General features: G+C 37.9%; 1 protein-coding gene across 2 annotated transcripts in view; it reads right to left on the bottom strand.

The window, feature by feature from the left end:
• LOC117205892 overlaps positions 1–26,067 on the bottom strand; it is a 56,895-nt gene that overhangs the window by 14,274 nt on the left and 16,554 nt on the right. For both annotated transcript variants that reach the window (XM_033444717.1, XM_033444718.1), the window contains exons 2-3: positions 1,219–1,422; positions 844–930 (exon numbers count right to left, since the gene is read on the bottom strand). In XM_033444717.1, the coding sequence (XP_033300608.1) occupies positions 844–930; positions 1,219–1,422 (291 nt within the window). The remainder of the gene's footprint in view (positions 1–843; positions 931–1,218; positions 1,423–26,067) is intronic.

Genomic DNA, 26,067 nt, shown 5'->3' with positions numbered 1-26,067 from the left:
AACTGTTAATAAATGTCGTTGAGTCTCATTTCAGTGGGACTTGAAGATATTTTCAAAAAAAAGAAGATGCACCGATATCTTTCTGAATCAATGAATACCTCGTAATTGTAATTTTTTGCGGATTTATAATTCCAAATCCTTAAGTCTAAGGTCTTAGGATCGTGAGATTTTTTAATCTCGAAAAGTAAAACCATTTGAACATTGTAAGGAGTGAAATGATAGTGACCTATAAGATAAAGAATAAGAAGGAAAAGAAAAGATAGATAAAGAACCTAGTTCGCAATTCTAATTTGCGATTGTAGCTTGTAGAATTATTAAAAAGATTGCACACAGGGTAGAAATAACAGGAATGGGTAGCAAACGTTCGCAGAAATTAAAATCCTACAAGCCTTAATGGTAAGTTTGCTAAATTGTGGGGCCAGATAGCAGCAACTCTAAATCATAGGTTATAGGAGCGATAATTTTCAAGTCGTAAACTGTAATACCAATGAAGTGGAGGGTAATAACAGCACTAGCCCTCGAATAGTAGGCCGCGGTAGCATATCGTAGATTATGATAACAACGAAGAAGGTGTAAACCACAGTTTCCCTTACGTCGTAAAGCACAACGACCATTCTCCACTCTATAAACTTGCTAAAAATAAGTGCAAGCACATCAGTTTCGGAAAACTTAGTGGCAATGTTAACAATCTTATTCCGATAGCGATATTTCAACGCCTATTCGATTACTATTCTCTAATACCATAACAAGTTGCAAGAACAATATCCAACATCAATATAATCGTTGCCCAGCGAGTTTCGGGTGTCTCTAAATTCCCTCTGTCTACAGTTCTGCGATGATTACCTTGAAAACGAGAGTTCTGAGGTTCCTCAAGCTTCTCTTCTGCCTCCACGTGAACGTTAGACCTTCGTAGCATGTTCATGGCGTCACCTGAAAATGTTCATTCGTCTTTAACTCTCTGTATCCTGAATAAATTGTTTATTAGAGCTTTTTTATTGAAACTAATAATATCTAGTATTAGCAAAGAAATAACTCGGTTCAAATACAAAGGTGTATGCCGAATAAATAAAATAAAATTATTATATTATATCGTTTTCATCGTTCTTTGCTAATATTACATGTTATTTTACATTATATAATTCCAATTTAGAACAGATTGGTTTCGCGATGTATAACATAACCGAGCGAAGTTGAGACATTTTTCATAATCGTACTAACGTGTCTCGCTGCAAATTAATTCTGGGCAACAGACGTTCTCTCCTGGCGAACGAACGCGACATCCGGTGGGTGGTGGGTTTGGCAGTCGTGGACAAACTCGAAGACGACATCTCAGCGCACCGTCACTGCACCTGCACTGCAAGCAGGGCTCGGACGTGACCACCGACGTGCCCTCTTCGTATCTGCGACCCTCGTACCTGCAACCTGCGACAGATCGTTCCGTTTCAATGACCACACTGTCCAGAACGTGTAGCATAACATAGTTTATACACCACCATGCAAAAATGTAAAATCACTTTTCCAATTTTATTTGTATCAGATGACGTGGCGAACTTTATCATTAATTAAAAATTCGTTTCGTAAATTACGGATCATAATGTCTCGTTCTTTGATGCAACTTTTTACTAGGAAACGACACATATGTATATTAATAATTTATCAAAGAAAGAACATTTTAGTAATTATATTTATTCGGATTCTTGGATTTTATGGAATTCGAAATCTTCGCAAGAAATGTCTACAAGAGTACTTTCATGACACTGTGCATTCCTAAGCACGTACAGTTATAGAAACAATTTCTGATTCTCTGACTAATAGCTTTACACGAACACAGGTTACAAGCGAACAAAATTAACGACGATACACGCGTCTGATGGAACATAACATAAAATGAAAATGTAATAAAGGAAAGGTAAACTAGCGTCTGTTTAAATTTAATTTCAGTTGTCGAAATTGCGATGTTTCCAATCTTATTTGATTTCGGTATCCAAATTTTATTTGAAATATGGAAAATAAATAGGAGCACTCGGTATATCGTATTAACGAGTAAATTTACGAATGAACACGAGGATTAATTTTAAAATACCGATAATACTTATTACTATAAATAAAGGTAATCTGTGATTGGATATAGAAAAAATAAGCATTTACGAATCAATATTTCCACGTTATCAATTTGTGTCGATGAAGAAGGATAAAAAAATAAAAACGAACATTCAATCCAATTTATCGTATCATCAGTCCTCAAACGTTACTCTGCTCTGCGAAAAATATTTTAAATTTGCAAATAAGGGAATTTTAAATACCAAAGTGGAGCGAAATTAATACCTTAAAATTGATATTTCGGACACAAAACTGGGCCAACATTAATACTCTAAACTACGAAACCCGTCCAAAAGAAAAATTAAACATTCAAAAAGACAAAAAGGACATTTAATTCCATTTATTGTATCATCGATTCCGAAACACAATCACAAGCAAATGAAAATTTAACTGTATAAAATGAGATAAAAATCATATAAAATACAATACACACGAAACGAATCAAAATTAATCAGTAAAAAAGGATAGAAGGGAAACTAAGTGTTCAAAATGCAAAAGCGATTTAAACTATACATCGCTTTATTTTCTAGTAGATCGCTTCTAGCTCGATTCGATGGTGAATGACTCATTTTGCTCGAATTTCCAGGTGAATTTTCGACGCACCGGAAGCGTGACCGGTTTCCCTTTCAAAACCTATTCCACCAAGTGAATAGGATTACGCGGAATCACCGCGGAATAATTTGTAATGGAGCTGTGCACGCTAGAATAACGCGATCGTGAAATAACCCCTGACTGCCTCGTAACGATTTTTTCGGTTTGAACAAAAAAAAAAAAAAATTCGTTGTTGGCCTTTGTTCGACGCGCAGGATCGAACAAAAGGGGAAAATAAAAAAGATATAAAAAATAGAGAGAGAGCGTAGAACCGTCAGAGTGGCTTAAAGTGCAACGCAGCCCTGCGATAAATTCATTTCCGAGCCACTGAAGGTGTATGGCGTGCCCAATTTGTAGCTAAATGTGGCTCAAGACAAGGGATCCCGTCAATGAGGATAATAGGATTTCAGTGTGAAAGATACCACAAGATGGAAATGAATGTGAATGTTTATCGCGTGACACGTGAAACTGATTTATTCGCGGAGAGTAGATTATCGAATGTGTTGCGAATTATAGAGACATTGATACATGGAAATTGGATGATGAGAATCGATAGTAATATGATGTAACGTCGAATGATTTTTCTTTTTGCATATTGAAAAAACATTCGAGGTGTAATTTTTTCAGTAAGAAGGTTTAATGAGGGATACAGATGTATTAGTAATGTATTAATGGTCGAATGAATGAGGACAGGTACTTTTATCGAGTGGAATGGCCACGCGATTGTGTGTCTGCCCAGGACTGATCGTTTCTACTTGCTGTATTCTTACTGCGAAATCCATGAGTTTAAAGTATTTGAACAAATAAATCGAGATGAAATAGGGAAAATACATTGCTAGAAATAGTCAAGAAGTCAAGTTTCTAAATATTTTCACAAAATCCACTGCAGGACTTTGTAAATGCATTATTTTATAAATATTTCCACCGACGTATTCGAACATTCTGTGTAACATCTATTCGACGAAACGATTCGCTAAATCTTCTTATCCACGATTAATCGGAAGATTAATTCTCCAAATGAAATTCTCCAAATGAAATCAAAGTCGCTGAGACAAAACTTTCGTAAATTTTCCCTTCGTGCAAGTAACGGAGGGAAGAAACAAAGTTGCACTATCGATTTTTTGTGTGGGAATTTCTTCCTTGCATTCCTAACGACTTCGAGAAAACAAGCAGAAAGTTGAGGAAATGACAACAAAAAGAATTAGGACGCCATTAGTTGTAAGAACCGGTAAAGCTCATATGGAAGAAACTAGTCTATTGTTGGGTCCATAAAAGAACAGAATCAAGTTGCCTAGTGCAAAGCGGACAATGGCAAAGGAACGGACGTGTCTTGGAAAAACGATCTCATTTTCAGAAAAGAATCGAATGAGAAATTTGTTGTAAGGAACTTCAAATTGCCCTTCGAGCGTCGGTGTGCAAAGATTACAGGAAGGGTCGTCGAAGTCATAGTGAATAAAGTTACTATTCGAGATAGTCCTATACAATTTACTCTAACTATGGAGAAACTATTGCACAACACTGATCGTTTTTATCCTATTAATTTACTTTACTTTACCCCCTTCCCCTCGCTACGGGACTGCGGATTCCTACGCATTTTTAAATTTTCTAAACAAACGTAAAACAAAATGAAATTTAAATAAAAGCTCGTTTCATCTATCAAATATTACAGTACATATTCTATTTCGAATGTTTTTTTTTATTTTTCCATATCATACGCATCGTGCGCATTTCTATACCTTTAAATTTCACAAAAATCAGAAAAATTCGTAGTCCACTGATCGCTTTGAATTTCCAATTTCGATGAAATACGAATAAAGACAATTTACACGGCCTTTTTCTTTCTTTTGCATTCGTATACAAAACGGAAAGTGTGAGTTACCATTTACAGGTACAATGGTCGCCACCATCACCTTGTACCAGAGACAAAGGTTATCCAGCGTGAGTACCCGGCAGCCTTGGTACCCGGTCTCTCGCGTGTGTGAAACGTCACGTTACACGCGTTATGCTCTCTTGCCGGCGGCTGAACGCCAGATCGGTCGAGAGACGGTGGTTCGTGGAAGGAGAAAGGTTGAAGGAAACGGCGAGAGGATCAGAGGGAAATCACGAAGGCAACTAGGGAAAGGAACCACACGGTGTACCAAAGGCGCCGGAGGAAGGGTGCATAGGAAGTCGAGGGCAGAGTTCGCTCCATTCATAGCTTCGTATGCACACGCCACACTCGAATGCACACGTGCACCGCTGCGTTTGACGGCGATGCGTGCATCGTGATGCCGGCCAGTGACTCTCAAGGCCGAGCACTGCTCAAGACCCGCCTCTATAATTAGCCGAGTCAAGGTTTTTCATTCTGATTCTCCTGCATTTCGCCGTATTCGATCGTTCAGACTTCGAGAATTTGTTGGTTTTCGGGATCTTGGGGCTTCTTTTATAAGCGTAACGATCGTATCGATAGCCTCTAAGTGCTTAGCATAACTGTGAAGTTATAGAAATTATTTGTATAGCAAGTTGGGACGTATTTGCTATATTCTTTGGAGTTTTGCTTAGTTAGAGTGATTGAGGTAAATATGACGATCGTTTGTATAGTCTTCGTGCTATGGAAATATTTAGATTGCTAAATAATAGAATATTCGTCCCAGCGTGGAAAGAATAAATTTCTAATTGCGATATTTATTAGCTACTCGGAACCTCGTTTTATCATTTACGTACTCTGTGTACGTAAATAATAGCAGTAGTACGAATTGGACTGAATGTTATCAGGGCTTTGCGATATCTTGCGAGAGTGCCATCACGGATGTTGGTAAAGTCTCTTTCGCGAATCCTCGTATGTCGATCCTTATCTAATATTAGAAACTGGATTGCAATATTCGTAGACAGCAATTAAAATGGTCAGAGTTTATGCAACAGCCGTGGTATAATGAATTTTCACAGAAGAGAAAACAAAGACTAACAGGAATGTTCATAAACCGTACTGTATCTTATTACATCCTTTCCGTCCTAACAATCTTCCTTCGCATAAATTATACTTATCTTCGATAATTTTGTGTTTGTAATCACGACAATGTGTCGTGATCTGAGCTATAATGAGAATATAGAGATTATGATCGAATGGATAACGGGGTCTGTGCCTCTGTCTCGAACAAATTATTGTTCATAAAATTACAGGAAGTAATACCGATCGAAAAACTGAACAATTAATTTCCTCCTTCCTTCCTCCTTCGTCATATTCCTCTGTCTTACATTTTTCTAGGTTAATTCGAGTTTCATCCGTATAAATTTAAAAAGAAGAAAAAACACGCTACTTTCTCAGGCAAAGAGCTATCCTGTAAAAATTGCTTTTTCTACGAAAAGGGAAGGATACTGTCCCCTGTAAAAAAAAGGTATTCGCCCTTTTTTAAGCAGTGCTTTCTTCCCAACAAACTGCTTTCTTTCCTCGAGGGCAATCTTTATAGACTCTACTCCTTTGAGAACGCTATCAAAGAAGAGGATATTGGTAAACTCGATGGCAAACCTTTATTACATTAAATTTAAAGAGGCCACTTTTCGTTGTTAGAGAACCATTTGCATAATCGATGTTACTATCGAATAACACACGGTTACTTGCTATGCGGGCTCAACGGGCTTAACACGGCGTAACCACAATTTTATCTCGATCACATTGGATGATTTAAGTTTCTTACATAGTAATTATTTCCTTAAACATTTCTTTTCGACGTGAGATTCAGTTCTCAGGATACTGAAAGCAATATACAAAATTACAGAATTACAAAATTTTCCAATAATCGTATTTCAACAATATAGGATCCAATTTCCAAACCATTTAAGAGTCGTATTTTATTTCGACAAAACATCGACCATCCTTATTCGATCCAATTTAATTTCCTAAACCACTCAGCTACGAAATCACTTAAATGATTCGTACCCCAAAAACCGATATATCTAGAGCTTCTAACCATCGAATCACTTTTGCCAAAAACCCAAAGTTCATCCTTTACATCCTCGAGAACTCTTTCGCCCAATCGAATTCAGTATCCCAAACTATTCGAAAAAACGTATCCTGAAGACCTAAAGTAATCCAATAATTCGCGAAGAAGAAATAAGTCAAGAAGCAAAATCACCATAGAGGTTCCTCGGCACTTTCGACCGAAGAAAGGCATCGCGAAGATGGGCCGCGAGGGTGCGCTTTTAATTAAAACATGGCGCTGGGAGAAGGACGATCGGCCGGTTATTAATCGGACACGATCACGCGATATTTCCTCGCGATACGTACGCCAGCCGGCACGAATTTATCGTCGCGCCACGGCTGATTTATCAGCCGGAATCCGATTTATCAGCGCGACGCAGCCGCGCGAGATCCTCGCGATCCAGACGCGGATTGGTCAATCTGCTCGATTCATCGCGACGCCGGCCCACTTTTTTTGCGTTTTCATCCACCCCTCGCTCTCTATATTTCCATCTTGTTAAGAACACACAGCTGGTCTGGCGCTCTGACAATTTTGAGATCGAGATCGTTCTGATTTGTTGTCGAATTGGACATGACGTGTTCCGAATTGAGGTTAGGTTCATTCACCTCTCGCTGCGTTTCGTACGTTCAGATTTGAATCGTTGAGGATTTCTGATTTCTTGATTTCTCGGGATTGAACAGTTGAGATAATTCTGAACGATACCAATATAAAATACCAACATTTGATATTGGAAATAATGGCGTAACATTAATTTTCCAGCAAATGAAATTTTATTTAAAATACTCCAGACGAATCATCTTTATTGATTCGTTAATTAAATTCCCAACCATCATTCGTTGGTAACTCGTTTGCTTTCCAAAGTAAATGATTCGCGAATTTTGTGCAGAAAATCTCTATCCTCTTCGCAAACATTATTTCATCGTTGCTTCAATTTCCGGTGAATATTTCGGAGCTTCTTCGTTTTTCGTAGCTCGGTTCGACAAATCGAATCGCGGACTTCCGGCTATTGCCGGAAGCGCAACTCGCCAGACTCTACCTCTGGACGATTGGTCGTCTTTCGAAATTGAGTTCAATCATACGTATGTATATTTGTACAAATTGAAATACGTAGTGGAAATTACCCTGTTTTGAACCAGTTCGAGTGGATTTAACTTGCATGTTTGCATTTGGATATGATACTTTGGAATAGGTTAAAACGTTTAGTTAATATATTGTCGGTCGTTGAATTAGCATCATTTATCAACAATTTCGCTGAATTATTTCTAATATCTTTGTTTACATAATATTTGCATTTCCCGCTCAAATTTTATCCAGGCCTCAAAACCATTTTAATCCTCGTGAAAGAATCAAATCCTCTGACAAATGAAATATCGTATAATTCCATTGACACAGAGAGCAATAGAAACAGTGACTATTTTCATCTCTCCAGCTTCGTAATTAAATAAATCCTTTCGCCTTGAATTTGATAAACTTGCAAGGGCCACAGGATAGAATAAAAAAAGCCAAAGTTTCTATCTAATGTTATTCCCACCGTATACATATGTGAAAACACATGGTGAGAACTATATTCGTGTACCGTGTTCGTACACGGTGAAAACATTTCATCGGGAAGAAAGAGACGGCGAATAATCCGACAGAAATGTTTACCAGCCTTCGCTGTTGTTATTAATTTAACGTTTTTCCCTCTCGGTTGGCTAATTCGTTCGAGCTCTCGAAAGTGATGTAATTTCACACTGCGATGATTTATCCGAGCGTGGGAAAGTTGGTGATTTATCGAAATTCCCCGCGAATTTTCAATAGCTTACACAAAGCTTTGTAATTGCATCGACGATTCCTTTTTTGCAACGTTTCTGTTCGAATGCCTCATCGTGTCGTTCGAAACGATTATTAAAAACCGTTTGTTTTTCCCTTTCTAAAGAAACGAGATTTAAAACGAACGAGGAGATCGGGCACGCTTTAATTCCATTGATTTAGATTCTCCGCAACGCCAGCATGCTTTAATAATTATATCGTTCGCAACGTTTCGTTTGGATCCCCCGGGAGATTCTTTTCACGGTTTGTAAATACTTTGTGCATATCAACAGTCCTAATCGAATTAGAATCACGTACAGAAATTTCATTTCTCTAGCTACGATACGAAAACCACACGAGCGAAAAATACGATAGGTTCGTTTTGGTTCGACTATTTCATTCTTATATCGCTAGCTGGCTAAAAACAAGCATTTTATTAAATTAATTAATGAATAGTAACCTGCGTGATTGAGGTTATGAACATTTTTTTGATATTCAAAAGGATAATACGAAAGGCATATTTCAAATTAATTAACGGCTGTAAATGAAGTGTAATAAGATCCTTGAACGTTGTCACCAGAAAATGGCATTAGATGGTACTTCGAAGAATTAGATGTTGTGTCCTGAAAGTAATTAATATAGAAGGCATAAAAAGTATGAAACTCGGTGGTTGGAATGGTTTCAGATGCTTGGTAATACCCTTGAGCAATTATTAGACTGCGCATTTGCATGGCTACCAACGAATATAGAGTAAAATGAAGTCATTATTTTAATGGAATTCGAATGGTCGACTTGCTTTTCCATACATTTCTTTTGTTGCAACATTAAATACAATGAACTTGAATATTAGCTTTTAAAACTAGATAGTTATGAAATGTTAAATATTGATAAAAACACTCTGTTATTTTCTGTCTCCGTTGTAATTCAACAAACTCGTGTCCCATTTTCATGAAAATATTATGTTCTATAAAAACTTAGTCGGAAATGCTTCGAGTTTTATGAAACATCAGGTATTGTAGAAAATTGTGCAAAATTATCAAGGACTGAAAAGAGAATTTATGTATAGAATCAGAATGGAATTATGTGAAAGCGATACGTTTCTGTTAATGGATAATTTTAATTTCAAGGGAAGAGGAAGAAATTTGAAAATGACGCCGTAATTCCAATCCACCATCGAGATTTATCAAGATGATCGTTTGTTAACGAATTTGTGGTCCACGAAATTCAGCGATTATCGACCGAAGTTTTATTACGTGAAAGTGGCGAGATAGCATTATGCATATCCGGAAACTGATTGGAAACGATAAATGACCGACCATATTGAGCGGTCTATTAAACGAATTCGTTTCAATTTCCCACGTTAAATCCGTTATTTTCACGTTGCATTTCGATTAACAGACAGAAATTCTTAATAGTGTGAAAATTAATACAAAATGAGAATCTTAATAAGATATACAATGTTAAAAACTTGGGAAAACAAATGCCAGAAAATTCCCTGAAGTAAAAATATGTTAAACGTATATAACATTCGTATATAGCAGCTTGCAAAATGTAAAATATTAAATCTTCGCGAGGAATGTTTTCTTAAAGTCTCGTACAATTCAGAAGAGAAATATGTAAATCTGAAAGCAAATTAAATGTACACATAGTAATTTAACATATTTATTACTCATAATACACGAATAGTAATAAATCAAATATATTTAGTTGATATGTTAGCATTCAGACATAATTAAAGATATTAAAATATTATGTGTATATTTGATAACTATTGATTACTAGAAACGATCCAGTTCAATTTCCATGGTGCGTTTGCACGAAGCACCTGTGAAACGAAATCTACGCCTAGTTCGAAAAATCTGTGTTGCAACAGTCCATAACAATATTTCAACTTTGCAACAATGAAACGTCCTCCCTCCTCGATAAATATTCCTACGCATATGAATCAATCAACTAGAAAAAAAGGACTGAGAGAACTGATAGAAACAAAGTGATTTAGGAAGTTTGTGAACGAAAATTTCTTCAACCAGCATAAATGATTTGGACTTTTTCATTTTTACATATATTCTCGATCGATGTTTCAATATTTTCCAATATTCCCAGCAACAGGTGATCGATATCCAATAGTATGTTTTTTGGGACATGGAAATACACATCTAGCACGGAATAGAAGGAACCGAAAGGCTGGACGGCCCCGTTCAAAGTTGAAAGAAAATTGTACGCGTGATGCATCAGATTCGACGTTGAAACATACTCGTGTATTCTGTGATCATTGTCACACGCTCCCTTCGAACAATACGCACGGGCTAAAGGGGGATATTGTATTCGACATTGATCCATAAATTAGCGGTGCAACGTAAGCTCCCGGAAGTGCTTAGCGCGGTGCTTCATCATATGACACGGGACAACGCAATATTGTTATACAGTCCGATTAAAATATCAAATGTCGCGTTTCAGTTATCAAATTTAATATCATACACGCGATAGAAAGATGAATTTCATTACCTAAGAGAGAGAGAGAGAGAGAGAGAGAGAAAACTTTGCTGCCCAAATTGCCCAGTAAGTTTTAATTCTAATTTACAGTGGCTCCAAAAATGACACGAAATGCGAATAAAATAATATAGCAAGCTGAAATAGATTCTTCGAGTTAATTTCGAATTTGTATTTATTTGTATATTTGTATTTATTTATACTAATTTCTATGATCTATTTTATAACTCATAAATCGACGGTTTAAAAATATTTCATTATATTTGGAAAAATCATGCGTTTAAGCGTTAAGATCGTCTAAGGAATTTATTACTTGGTTCGTGAAAAGCAACTTCTCCATAAGCAGTACGCATCTTAATGGCTGTTTATGCTGAACTTTTACCTTTCAGGTCGGTTAGATAGAAGATAAGTATGAATAATGGCACATGTTATTTTCTGACAATAATTTAACATCATAACGATTTCTATCTTTATTAGCATAGAACACAGTATTAATTCTAAGCGAACGGTAATTGCAATTACCGTTACAAAGACCGACAAACAGAGACACTAGCGTTAATATCGAATTAGCGTGAATAATTTTCTCCCCGGCGATATTGACATCGATACGTTGTGATCAAAGTTAATAGTTTAATCACTTCGTATTAGAACTCGCGGCTACGCCACAGGGTTTCAGAGTGTATCTCTGTTTTCCATTCCTCGATATTACTGCTGAATTTCATATTGGCGCCGATATCTGCCAGATAGTCCATATCTCTCTTTCTCTCTTTCAGCTAGTGAAAATTTGCGTTAAAATTATCGCAAAATCTGATCACGAACGTTTATCATCGATCGGATAAATTAAACGCGTATACCGAAATTTTATTAGAAATTTTATCGTTATTAACCGTCGATTGGTGTCGCTGAGTCATTAACGATTATAACAATTTTGTTTAAATCTTTGGGTCAGATTATTTCGATCTTAATTTATACCCTGGCGTACTACGCCGTATCATTCGTGCTCTTTATCGCGTACAATAGAGAATGAAAATTAAAATTAACTTTCATAAAATTAATTAAATAACCTGACTCAAAATGATATATGATTCAACGGTCAACGATGCTAAGTGACGGCTCGTTCGTTTTTCTTCTTCACAGTGTTTTATCGTTAACTCGATTAAGACATTTGTTAACCACAAAAATTATAAGGAGTAGTCTACTTCGAATATTTTATGTATTTCCATGTATTTTACCTACACGCGTTCTTTGCATTTGTATACTTTCAAATGTTTCGTAAATTGCATAAGACTGCATAAAATCCGCAGTCTAATTATTAGCAGTGCCATTATCGTCACGAAGAGTAATCAAAAAACGCGAGCAACGCCATCAACGAAGGCGTGACGTAGAAAAGGGGTTGTTAGAAGCTTGCAAGAAATAGAAAGGAAATTGGCACGTAGGATGGCCGATCCGAAATATTGGCAAGGTAAAACGCTACTCGGACACTGACAAATCGTCCATTGTTGCGCAGACTATGACGCGCCCCTTAATCAAGCCGGATAAATACGAGAAGCACGCTTTAGGGATAACGGGACCGCTTCCTGTCTGGAGAACAAGAGGGAGAGAAAGAGATATGGAAAATGGCACTTCTTCCATGGTCGGCCAATTCAGCTTTGAGTTCGATGATCACGATGGTAATGGTATTGTTGGCATTTTGGTAAAATAATACAATACGTCGAGAAAAATTCTGATTAATTCAGAAACGTACTTTTTCCAATTGCTTTTCGATAGTTTTTTAAATTTTTTATTAGAAAGTTTGGACACGCATAGAAAAAGTATATTCGTTTCTGGCTTGTATTTCGATAGTTTTTAAATGTTTGATTAAAAAAATTTGAACATGCGTGAAAAAGGTATTCGTTCTTGCTTTGAGAGGATAAAAAAAATATTAGTTACTGATTTTTTGAAGGGTGATCTATATTGAAAATCCGTAGTTGAAAAATTCCAATTGCTTCGTAGACGTATGTTTTAGCAATGTTGTTCTGTTATTTTTCTAACTTTCGATTAAAAACTTTAGGTACAAGTAGAAAAGAAGGCATTACTTTTCTAACTTAGTTTTTACTATTTTTTGACAAAGTTTATTTATACTGGGTTTTCAAATACTTTAGTCGCTGTACGCTCGTTCTTTGATCAGAAGGCACGTGAAATTATTTGAAACGAAAAGACGACATAGATTAAAAGGAAGGATCAGGTTTTTTTTTCTTTTTTTGCTTCTTCGGAGAATCGCGAGCTGGATGGTGGTCGATTTAATTCGCGAAATCGACGATACTGTCTTGCACGCTTGGATGGTTTCGATTTCTGCCAATCGCTCCTCGTGTCCCCTTGGGCAGAATAAAGAAAAAAACAAGACGTAACTACGAATCTTTATTCCGTGGAACATAACAGAGATATGATTTCGACGAAGTCATTCGAATATGGGGCGGAATCACGTTTCGAAATGTTTTTCACAATCTTCCTTCAAACTTCTCCTTTACCGTGTCTATCGTTCTTATTCTGTTTTTTTTTTTTTTTTTATCTCGAAAGAAAATTTGATTTTGGTTCACGAGGACGATTTTTAATGGAAATATACAATGGCTGACGAAGGTATTTGATAGTTTATTTTACAAATTTGTAATTTAACGAACATACCGAAAGAAATGAGACCTAAGCAAAGATTTGATTTTCATCTGGAACGCCGTACTTTTAGAAATCTTTTTACAAAAACCTGTACATCGTTTAAATCGAAGTTCGAATCTTTCATTTCCGAAGCTGAAATATATTGATAACTAGTTATTGACAGCTGCCTTAGAACCGAAGGGCAATTTCTTAAGTGGAAGCCCGGTTAGCTTGTTCCGCCCATTTTAAATAGCTGAGATCGGAGATAATGGAAATTTCAATTATCAGTCGATGCTTCATAGGCTCAATTAACGGCGATAAAATTCTAATTAAAGAACGAACGTGCCATTATTAATAACAAATTAAAAGGGACGTAACTCAACAATTTCCTTCGGATATTACCATCTTTATCCTTTATATGTTTTCTTCCCTATTTTACATCCTAATTTCCTCAATCTCAAAGACGTACTACAAATGGCTTTCTTCCAATCAAAAATATCCTACAAAAATAAAATTGGCGTGTAAATGAAGGAACAGGGTTATTAGTTCTCAAGAGAGTTAAACGAAGTACGTGTATAGTCGTAAAGGAAATGTTGGAAATCGATTCAAGACTTTTTCTTGCTGCGATCGGCAGCATTGTTGTATTAAAATAATCGCTTATAAATTTTCATGATAAACGTGTTAATCATGTTTATAAATTCGCACGATAAATATGGGGAAACTAGCAGGTATTTCTGAATTAATCAGACATTAACTTAGATAATAATCCATGATAATAAAATTCGTTCTGAGAATCTCGCGAATACTCGTTCCATGAAAAATTCCAATCCCCCCATTTTTATGGGATATTAATATCTGCAAATCGCTGGATCACATTTTATCACACACTATCGTTCTCGAGTGGGAACTATCATGATCGCAACCAGTTTCTCATTCACGATGAAACACATCCTGGGAATAACTCTCGATAATTTTCAACGTCGAAATTTTCCGACGCGATTAGAAAAATCGAGTTAAAACCAAGCATCGACTAACGCTATATTCACTTACACCAATATGATATTCAGCATGCCGTGTGAACCGTTCAGCAGTTATAACGTTTAACCCTGTAAATTGAAAGATAGAGAGAAGTAACGTTACCAACATTATTATCCAAATTGACTTTGCCATTTACTGTTATTATACGCCACTTCCTTGTAGTAAATGGACTTGTGGTGGTAACTCATCTGTGTGGATGTGTATGTTTAGAAATTAAATATTAATCTGTACTCGTGTAATGAAATTGAGAAATTTACAAACAATGAAATTGATCACCTAGTGGCTTTTGAATATCTCAGCTGATCTATTCTCTGAAAGAACGCTAACTTGATCCAAGATAATAATTAATCTCGATTCTAGTATCAATTCAATTGAATTCTTGATTCAAGTGTCGATTTCAAGGTAAACTCTCGTCTGGTTTTCCGGTATCGATCGTTGTTCGTTAACGTTGCTCGCGCTTATCGCAACCGCACTGTCCGACCGCGGAAAATATTTCGTAATACGCGACCGCGTATTAGTTTATTGGAAAACTATGGTAATCGCAATGATCCCTGCTTGAGCGGCAATTACACGGACGGCTTCCGAAACCGCGGAACCGAGGCTTTTAGATAGGCAACGATCCGGGACCAGCGATCGGCTCGAATTAACGCGTATACGCAAACCAAGATTCCTAAATCGCGCGAACGAAACCCGCTGGAAAATCGGCCAAGCCGCACGAACCATCGATCTCTCGGTGAAACACGTTTGTTTGTACCCACGTTCCTGTATCGTTGTGTAATATTCCACACCTCACTGAATATTTTCCACGTGTAAATTGTATGTTTTTGTTTCCCTCGCTTGAAATATCGAGACTCGATCAGAAATTGTTGTGTCATGCGTGTCTGTATTTGTAGGTTTTCCGTTCAAGGTAAAAAGGTAATAATTGGTAGGGGATGATAAATTATAATTGTTCGGAAACGCTCGTATTGCATTTTGAATAATTTGCGTGAATAAGTACTGTTTTTCATCGCTAAATAATTTTTCACGTTTGAGAGGAATACATATGACGTTTTATTGTCGATTTTCTACCGTTGAAAGAAATATCGGAGAATGGTTAATATTGGTGATTTCGCGTTTCAGTTTTATTTCACAGGCTGTTTTTAAATCATTAAAAACTCTCTTGCTTGTTATTTGCCATTGTGTAATAAGGTTTTCGTTTAAGATTCAATAAATTAATATGGTTAAATTTTTATCTCAAAGAAGCTTCTAATAAGAAATTTGTTTCACAGCGATGACCTATTGCTCGAAAATAATTCGTCTCGGAATTGCTACTGCGGAATTGTAAGATGATGGCAAGAAACGGTAATTTAGGGTAGAAAATTGATATAAAGCGTAGAAGGTTGCATTGGAAAACTAACGAGTCATTGAATATAAAAGGTTTTGAAATTGAAAATTGGCACGCGATTACACGTGGTAGAAGAAGAAAGTCAATGTGTGACGAGAGGCAGAAGTTTTCGAAAATAGACGTCGATATGCGACGAAGGAAAATGTCTGTGAATTAAAATTTCACATAAATAGATGTAAGAAGAAGGTTCTAAAACTGAAAGGTGATGCACGACAGCAGCAAAAAGTAGCTGTTTAGGTTAGAAAATTGATATAAAGTATTATATAAAGGGTAGCCTGTGCTAGAAGCAATGTGTAATGGGAGGAAAAAGTTTCTAAGGATAAAAATGGATATGTGATAAAGAAAAATGTTATTTCAGGTAAAACTTGGTTTGTGGTCGAAAGTAAAGGCTTTTTCGGCTTGAAAGAAGGTATACGATAGTAGAAAAAAAGTAATTTAGAGTATAAAACAGAAATAGAATAGATGCGGCAGTAGATGATTGATAGAAAATGTCCATTAAATTGCAATCTGTGATGTTTGATTAAAAAAAAAAATAATAAAAATAAACCATCTATCTCGCGATTGGGAAAAACATATTTTCGATTGAAAGTATAATACGAAGCAATGAATGGAACCTTCTGAAGTTGAAAATTGATACACGACGAAAGTAACTGTTTTTTTTTTTTTTTTTTTTTTGAAATTAGAAATCCACCTCGCGTTATAAGAGTAAAGTTTATAGAATTGGTAATTGACATAATTTTACTTATCTCTACCATATTTTTCAATTTTGTATAATAATTGAAACTGTCTCACGCAGTCCTATCAAATTCGAACGATTTCGATCTCATTCTAACGTCTGTCGTAAAATCTCAGCAAAATAAAAAGAAATGAAACAAAGATTAACATTGTATTCCGTGAATATGCCGTGCAAGATTCTTCGTTGCTCCATCCAATGAAATCATCGATGAGAAATTCGCATGAGGAAACGAATAAAATCTTAAACGAACCGAAATTTTAAACGAAATTCTACGCCAATGAGACACGTACACGGCTACAACTTTCGTAGCCTGTCTCACGAGTCACTTTCGAAGGTATATACGAGCAACCGGGCGATGAATGGACCGGAACAGGTTCTGAATCTTATGCAATGATAAATGAGTGACCCCGCGGCATCGGCTTCACCTGCACACCTGGACGGCCCTCTCGAAGGAAAGGTGTGTGCGTGTCGACGTTAACGCGCCGCTCAATGGGTCCTCGCCGAACCAACATCCACGTGAATTAATCGATCAAATAATCGTTTCCGGGAATCGCGGCGAAACTCACCGCCGGACGTTGTGGGAACTCACGACTCGCGTTGGCTTCTCGAGGAATTTAATCCTCCACTTTCGCTTATCTACGCGACCCTCTCGCCTACGTAATTGCACGTACAAGGAAAGATCTGTGGTCTTCTTGAGAAACCTTATGCGTACTAATGCTGCTAATGCTCGTTTAACAAATTTGATGATCTTATGGTCTAGAGATAAAACGAAATGAATATTATTCACTGTTATATCGAAAAGAATTTGTTGATCTAGCTGTTTCGTATAATACGAAATATGCAGAATGCGAGTTCGTCTGTATAAAACTCTCCATTTCCATTATCCTCTTCTCAAAAACAATTTCCATCCTCGTATCCGAAAATTATTAAAAATCTCTCCCCCAGCAACCGCTTTCTATTTTCTCCGCTCATTTCGCGAACCACGTTATACAAAACGAAAAAGAAAGAAGAAAATAAAACAGAACTAGACAGAATCCAATATAGGAGGAACAAAAAGATCGGTGATAATCCCATCGACGAGCGTTGAACGGAACATTTCACAGCGTACGAGGCAGTTACCTATTAAAGGTATCGCGCAAACGCTTTACCGATGAAAAAAGCCCGTTGGAAACCGGCCGGAAACAAAGTGCGTCCTCCGTATCAATGGAAGCGCGGCCGGAAGCTGTGCACGGGCATCAACGCGCTCGTACCTTCTCTGTCCGGCGTGTCAATAAAGCTTCGCCCAATATTTTCATCTTTGCGCTGGCTACGTGTCACTGTCGTCTCGCTGTCTAACACGATATATCTTTATCAACGATGTTACGACACGACAGGTACCGCGCAAACGTGTTCGTTTATTAAAAAGAAAGAAAAAAAAAGCGAGAGGGGAATAAAAAGAGGAACATAGAGCGAAGAGAGGAAGAAACGAGCAGAAAGCGTGCGTTAATTTTAGCGAAGTTGATGTAACGGGCCGTGACCAATGTCGGCTTTCCTTACAGCCGGATGGCCTTCGAATAGTCACGCTGCTGTTTGAAAATTTCTTCTTCCGTAATTTTTACACCATTCGGTGATTCGAAAAAATTCACTCGGTTTGTAAACGAATCGAGGATTTTAAATTGCCAGAGACGTTACAAACTGAGGAAGGCGCTGCGGATGTTAAAGAATTGGAAACGAAAGTTTTAGACATTTTCTTCGGCAAAATATCTACCAAAGCGTTAAATGCAATTTCCTTTTCGAAATTCTGAAATTCCCTCAAGCTTTAACTATCTATCTGCGCGCTTCTTAAATCCATTGCAAAATTCCATAGGAAATTTTTAAGCATTAGAACGATCATTTTAGAATTCTTGAACTTGGAATATCTTTCCTACAAATCATAAGGATGACGAACGTTGCGATTTTTGTACCGCAAACACCAGATTTCTGAAACCTTAACGATTACACGTGCATCTCGAGTATGAAATGTACGATTGAAAATAATTCTTTAGAACTCCGAAAGTACCGAAGGTTTTCCACTTGCTCTGAACAAAATATATCATTGAAATAGAGCGTTTTTTTTTTGCATTATCCATCAATGCGGATCGGTTATTCGATATTTCGGATACGTCCGTCTACACCAAATTTCAAACGGACGTGACTGGTGGCGCGTTGAACTCGTCGCTACCTTCGACCCCGCTAGACAGCTGACTGATTTGTAAACTGAATAATTCATGCCGAGAATAATTAGGCGTTTTATGCCTGCCGCGACCACTAACGCGATTCAATTCGCGTGGTTATCGCTCCGCGTACGGGCAGAACGGTTTCCCTTCGAGACTGTACAAGGTCGGTGACCCTTCGGATTAAGAGTCGAAGTGCGAACGAAAATCAGTTGATATCGGCGACAGTATGCAGATCTCTCTTTGCACAATTCCGATAATTTAAATGAAATTTGATAAAATGATAAAACGCTGTGCAAAAGAAGGAAAGTGAAGCGGAAAAATTATAAAATATCTGTTTCCTTTGTTTGGAATAAATATGCTTTCGTTTCCCATCGGAATAGCATTATTAAGGCTTTGTGCTTGAAAATAATTTTGCAGTGTAACATTTTGAAACCAAAGGTTTCTCTTTCGAAACTGCTTTTGCAGTGTAACATTTTGAAACCAAAGGTTTCTCTTTCGAAAAGAAGAAGTCCAAAAATATTTATAAATTTGTTCGCATAGTATTCTTCTTCCCTTTTTATTGGTAAAAGCAGCACGAGAAACAATTTTCATGACTGTGACGGCGCCAATGGAACACAAAGGGTTATTGAAAGTACCGTTTCGTCGAAGCCGACATACTTGCCATCGAGTGCCATACAGTGTTACTATTATTTTCAGAAAATATTCTTCCTCTGTATTCCATAAAATTTCTACAGATATTTATTTTTAAAGCTGGCATTGCTAAAAAAAAAAAAAAAAAAGAAAGGAAGAAAAGGGAAAGAAGGGTATGAAGGAATAATATGTCCTTGAAGATATAGCGCGTTTCATCTGTATCATTAACTGTTATATCGGAGAATGATAGAAAAGCGTATGAACATTGTTAGGCGAAAGCCATCGAAACTGGAACTTTCCTCGAGTGTCCAATTACCTTTTCAACTATGTACACGATACTGTGCCACTTTTCGATCCGGCCAATCCCGTAATGGTATCGACCTCCTAACAATTTGAAACTCGACACGCAATTAAAACGAAAAGTACAAGCCAAACTAGAAATGAACATAAAGAAAAGAAACATTAAGAAACGTAGTATAAAAAGAGTTACACAGATGTACAAGAAGAAACTTTAAACTTCAGCAACAGCTTCAATCGACGATCGTTCGTTATCGTACCATGTGTATGTACGTGTACGTGTACGCGTACGTGTATGTGCGTGCGTGTATGTGTACACAAGGATGGAGGAAGAGGTGGGCTGAAGTTGGAACGGAAGGAACTTTGGCCTCGCGAGTCCCATCCAGCAGCCCGAAAATTATGGCCACCTTCCATTGTAGTAATTCAAAAGATGGTGGTGATTTGTTGTTGAAGAGAAATCGTTGCGCTCGAACTTAATTTACAGCATGGTCCCGCTGCCGGCAGGAATTAAAGCGTCCAGTTCCACTGACGGCTTTCAAGGGGGCTGAACAAAGCGTCCAACGACTCGGAAACAGCTTGTCGTTCCTTTACGCTTTATAATACTCTACGCGATACGCGCGAGTCTTTATTCTTCTCTCTGCCTGATATCCAATTAATTTTCACGTAATTTTAATTTTAATCCAAATTTTAGGAAATTATATACTTCTTTAGCGCGATGAATATCGGATATACAGCGAAGAAAATTAAATGATCCAACTGGCGCGTTTCGCTGATGCTAGCGCAAGTACGTATGTTCATCAGCAGGTAATTAGAGGAAAAATATTTTCTCTCCGACGAGGTAATTAAAGCTCCTCTTTGTTAGTTTTCGGCTTTTAGAGACACGTTTCGCCTGTTCAATTTCAAATTGAAGATTTCGGTAGATTAACTCGGCGTGTTGTGGTCGCGTTCGAACTTCCCCGCGATTACGGCATACGTGATAATTGGCATTAAGAGCCGAGAACTATACACAGATACTAGGTGATTTTTTATATAGTCACTGTTAAACTGCAATTTTGCTAAGAGTCGCTTTTGTACGAATCTTTTATACAAATACAGAACTTAACGACCATTTTTAAAGGACTTGCGTGCCTCGGTCTAACAGATTCTTTCTTCTTAGAAGAAAGTAGAAGAAGTAGAAGATACTTCTTCTTAGTTGCAAAATACATTAAACCAAGAAAACCATCAAACATGTGCTCCCTCGTGATCTAATCTTTGTATTAAAAACTTCATTCGCAAAGTTGGAATATGCTAAAATCCAACCCTATCTATTATCTATCCCTATATTCACAGTATAAAACAGACATTCGATTCCATATCACGATATCAAGTTTCCGAAACGGGAAGTCGACTAAAACGAGCCGTAAAATCCTTAAGGTAACCGGCGCAATTGCTGACTGAGAAGAAGATTACGCGAGAAGGAAGCGAGAGGAAATGGTTCGAGGCGTTTTCCTTACCGCGAGTAAATATTCCTCGCGACCTCGCTAGGATCAGAAGAATCGAAAGCGAAAAGAAGGGGCTGAGGAACAATCGTTCAACCCCGGGCATAACCGGCGAGAGCGAATCTCGCGTTTTATCGAATATCGATCAGATTTCTTCGCCGTTGTTGTTTCTGCGGCTGGTCCCGCGTTTGATTTTCTTTCCCCGCCACCCGCCGTTTGCGGAAGATTCGGTACGAATGAGAAATCAGAATAACGGGAGAGGAGAAGCGGTTTGTTTAAAGGGTAGAGGAAAATCAAGTATTTCGCCCGATGTTTGCGGGCAAACACGATCCGCCTATCCTTTATGCAAACCGCGCTTTCTCGAATTATTTTGCAGAGACCATTGCACACGCGTGTACGCAAGCTGCGGAATATTATATGCCTCGACGAAAAACACCAGAGAGGCGCGTTTTCATCGAAATCGCGGACCAAATGCGTGTATGAAATGATACCGTTGAATAAGATAACGGGAATTAAGAATTCTTGCTGCCATCGCTTCTAAAAGTCAAGAATCTTTCGAGTTAATAATCGTCCGAGACATCCTTCTTTTAATAACAGCGGATAGAGGAAAATTTGGAATATTAAATTCAATATATTATACAAGAATCAATAACAGTTTGATATATATACATCAGGTGGTCCGAGAAGCTTCTTTCGTTTTATAAGGAAATAATGGATACACATTTTCCGTTTTATATTATTTTATCGAACTGCGTATGATCCATTTTGTTCTATCAAAATAAAGATCACAACGTTCGACAGATTAGGTTTCATGTTTGTATAAAGATACATCGTTGTAAAAGACGTGTCTGTAAAAGAAAGACACTTTTCCGAAAACCTAATGCACCAAACTACAACAGCTTCTAACCCTTGACACATTGCAAATATAAAAAACATTAAACAGAGAATCATTTTTATACGGGACTTGTATCTTGCCAGGGAAAGTTAGCCTATGCCAACGCTTATACCGATAAACAATCGCCGATATAATAAACAATTTGTAACATCATTTGGCGAAAGAGCAGAGTACGACCATCGTTGAAATTGCAAACTCCGAAAATTGACGATCGAAAGTGGTGTTAAAAGCAAGCGATGCCGATGACTTAATGCAGCATAATTTTCACGAATAGAAAACTATAAATTAGTGGATCGGAACCGGTAGATCATCGCGGAATATTTCAAACGCGTTCGCCAGTTTCTCTGTCCACACTTCGCTTCCCACGTTCCCCACTTGGTTGCCCCTTGTTCTTGTTGACTCAGGTCAGCCTTAAGGTCTTTGAAATTATACGACCGCCATACGGCGAACATCTCGTGACTATTCACCAAGTGTGTAACCACCTCGCCGCCGAGCAAGCAAGAATTCCGCTCACGGACGGACAGTTGGATCGTTTGATCGGCAGAAATGTTACGTAATATACCTCGCCGGCTGCCCAGGCTCGAGATCCTCTTCTCTCGTTCGAGTATGCCGGCGCGGCGTCGCTTTCGACGAAACTGGTCCCACGACTTTCGCGAACGTTTGGATAACAGTTCGACTGTGATCGTGTTTCCTCCCGAATATCTCTAAACTTTGCGACTTTTTTATATTCTCTGGAGAAATTTGTTTATATCCTCTAAAGGATATCGTTGTTGTCGTACACAAACCACGCTCAGTATAGTTAGAATAAGCATAAATGGACGTCGTACTGGTGAAATGAAGTTAACGCTTGTTGCGACGAAAATTAAACTGTAGCGTACGTTTCGAAGATTTTATTGAAAACCTGTTTTAGCGGAACTAACGTTTGATGTTAGGATTCTGGTCGGTTTATGGGCGGCAGTGTAACGCGTGTAATTATACGAGGAAGCAGTCAAGTAATTTAAGAGTGTATTTTTAACAGCAGGTGATCTTACACTTTTTGTCTTGAATTTGAATATTAATAATATGTAGGACGCTTTTCGTGAGATTAACTTTGACTTTTATCGAGATTAAAGTACTCTCATACGGAAAGTGCGGTATAAATAATATCGAAGTTTTTATCGAAAAGGAAGGTGTGAATTGGATAGAGGAATAGCTCGAGAAATTGGAATATTCTGTAATGATTCTCTGGTTTGGAAGGATTAGAAAATCGAGAAGGACAACAGTGACCCAGTGTAGACAGATCCTTCATACCGAGGTGTGCTCGCCGAGCCACGTTTCGTGAATACCAAATTAGCGCCTAGTTAACTTCCGACGAAGAAAGTCGTTTGCATGTTGCACACGAACTACCTTCTCGCGTGCGTGCAATTTCATGCCGGCCAACAACGGTTATGACTTCATTCCATCCTCTGAATCTCGATTTCGAAATTCGTCAGCATCTCTATATTCGCTAATTAGCTGCCTTGATAAAGGATCTTGAAATAGCGTCAAACGTCCTTTATAATATATCACATTCTTAATGGAAGCGACTATTTTGAGCGTGTAAAGAAGAGCTTTAAGATCTTCGATTTCTACTCTTTTAATTTTCAATCTTGCAATTTTTAACGCGTTTGACTTAAAATTTTCAACGCGTCCATTCTTTTTTATTTTCCAAGACACGGACGCTTTTTAACGACTGAAATATTTTCCTTGGTTAAGTTTAACTCCAACAAGACCAGTGTTTCCAATTTCTTTGTCCTTTTTAAGAGAAATTGACACTATTAGCGCAGCGATCGTTTTAAACGTGCAAATAAAATTGAAACATGCGCGATACCTGCAATTTTTAGCTTTCGAAAAGGCTTTGAGAATCGTGTCAGTAAGCTAAGTGCTTGTCTAAATAGCGAAACTCTCGAGCAGAACAAAGGCTTCCTCCGCGAGCAACTAATTTTCAAGGAATCGACCGAGTGGAATCGGTCCTTTGACGATCGTAAGAGTGACTCGCAATTAAACGCAATGCAAATCTTTTCCTAAACGTTCTTAACAGAGTCTTGTACAGCCACGAAGAAGCTCTTCGCCGAACCGAGACAAGAACGTCGAAAAGAAACAAACGATCGCAATAATCGCAATTGTCCCAATTTTTTAATCACCCGAAGCCAGAGTCGATTTCTTTGACCAGTCGAACGGGACATTTAGCTTCGTCTTTGAGCGAAACAGAAATCCAACGAACGATGAATAAGAACACTTTCTTATTCGATCTTTCGTGATGGTCGTTATGGCCTAGGAAGAGCGACTAATCGAAGATGGATAATTAAGTCGCCATCGACTTTATCGCGGATTCAGGGAAATTCTTTGATCTAAAGTGCGTTGTTAGAGCCGATCGAATCGCGTTGAAGACCACGTTGCGAATGCTGGTCGTAATCGAATGAATGTTTACCGTGTCTTGGAATTTATACGTTTGCGTAATATATTACGAAGAGGAGAGAAATAAGAAGATTAGAGTAATCGCTTTTATACACAGAAGTAATCATGTTTGCACGATTAACGAATTGTTAATTGAAAGTAAATAATTGATCTATAGTTATAGGGGAAGATTATTAAGAAGCAACAGATTTGAAATACATAAACTGCGATAGGATGGAAACAATATGTGATGGAAATAATTAAAAATGAAAGGTCGCTCGTTACTTAATCGTTAAACGCTTGAAACCACTAAAACGAGATAAATAAATTTCCAATCCATCGAAGATGAAGAAGAGGAACAATGGTGCGATTCGATCATTGTCATACGCCAAGAAGGCGAACCGATTTAATTGATTCGCCGACCGATTCGTCAACGAGCTCGACGGCATTTTAATCGCGGTCGTCTTCGATGAAACCCGACAGATTTATAAATAGTCCGCCTGCGTTTTCACGTTCTTCGAGCGAATTTTAAAGAAGCCGGTCGCCGCTTTAGTATACATCGCACTAATTAGATCGGTTAGACTGCCTCCACTTTACATGCTATATTGCGGCACAAGAGAGGGATTCGCGCGAGAAGAAGGAGAAAAGCGGTCGGTTTCACGATTCGATCGATCCAAAGTCCGATCAGGTATGAACGAGCGTTCGTTCTACGAATTTTCATAGAACACGTTCGAATTTCGCGTCGATGTCACCAGTCATATTTCCTTCGTCCTTGCTCTTATTCTTTGATCGTCTATGGATACGTGAACCAGCAGCTAAATTATTATTGCGACGACTTTATATGTTATGGGGGACTGTATATTGATATTGCGAGTGATTTATCGAATTACAGGAGGATTTTCCGTTACCTACATATTCAAACGTGTATCATACATATAATTTCTACACTTGTACGTATATACATGTGGAATTACGAATATTTGTATGCACGTGGACGTGGATTTACGATGTTGTTCTTTCACTCGCGGGGAGACACGATCGTGTAGAAGCGCATCAACAGGAGTCGTAAATTCCTGTTACGATTGTTCAATCGACGCCGCGAGATGATCGATCCCCTATTACGTTTAGGTTAATAGAGGTGGTTCATTGAAGTGCACACTGCTGGTGAAGGGTTTCAGTTGTGTTTTATTGAGATACTGTATATAAACTGCGTGGTGAATTAACAGAAACCCGGGTACGGTTGGACTCGGTTAGAACGTAAGATCAAGGGAAGAGAGGGCGAGAGCGTAAGCGCGAATCGTTGCTGCGAACTGAGACTTCCCGAGGTTGCTGACTGAGTGACTCACTGACCGACTGCTCACCGATTCACTGACTGACTGGCTGGCTGCTGACTGATTCCCCCTTAGTTTTCCCCGAAGGAAAGCTTGATGCCGATTGGTC

This window comes from Bombus bifarius, unplaced genomic scaffold (assembly GCF_011952205.1).
Source record: "Bombus bifarius isolate JDL3187 unplaced genomic scaffold, Bbif_JDL3187 scf7180000007996, whole genome shotgun sequence".
Taxonomy (NCBI): Eukaryota; Metazoa; Arthropoda; class Insecta; order Hymenoptera; family Apidae; genus Bombus; species Bombus bifarius.
Note: the sequence above shows the minus strand (reverse complement) of the source record. Positions and strands in the feature narration are given on the sequence as shown.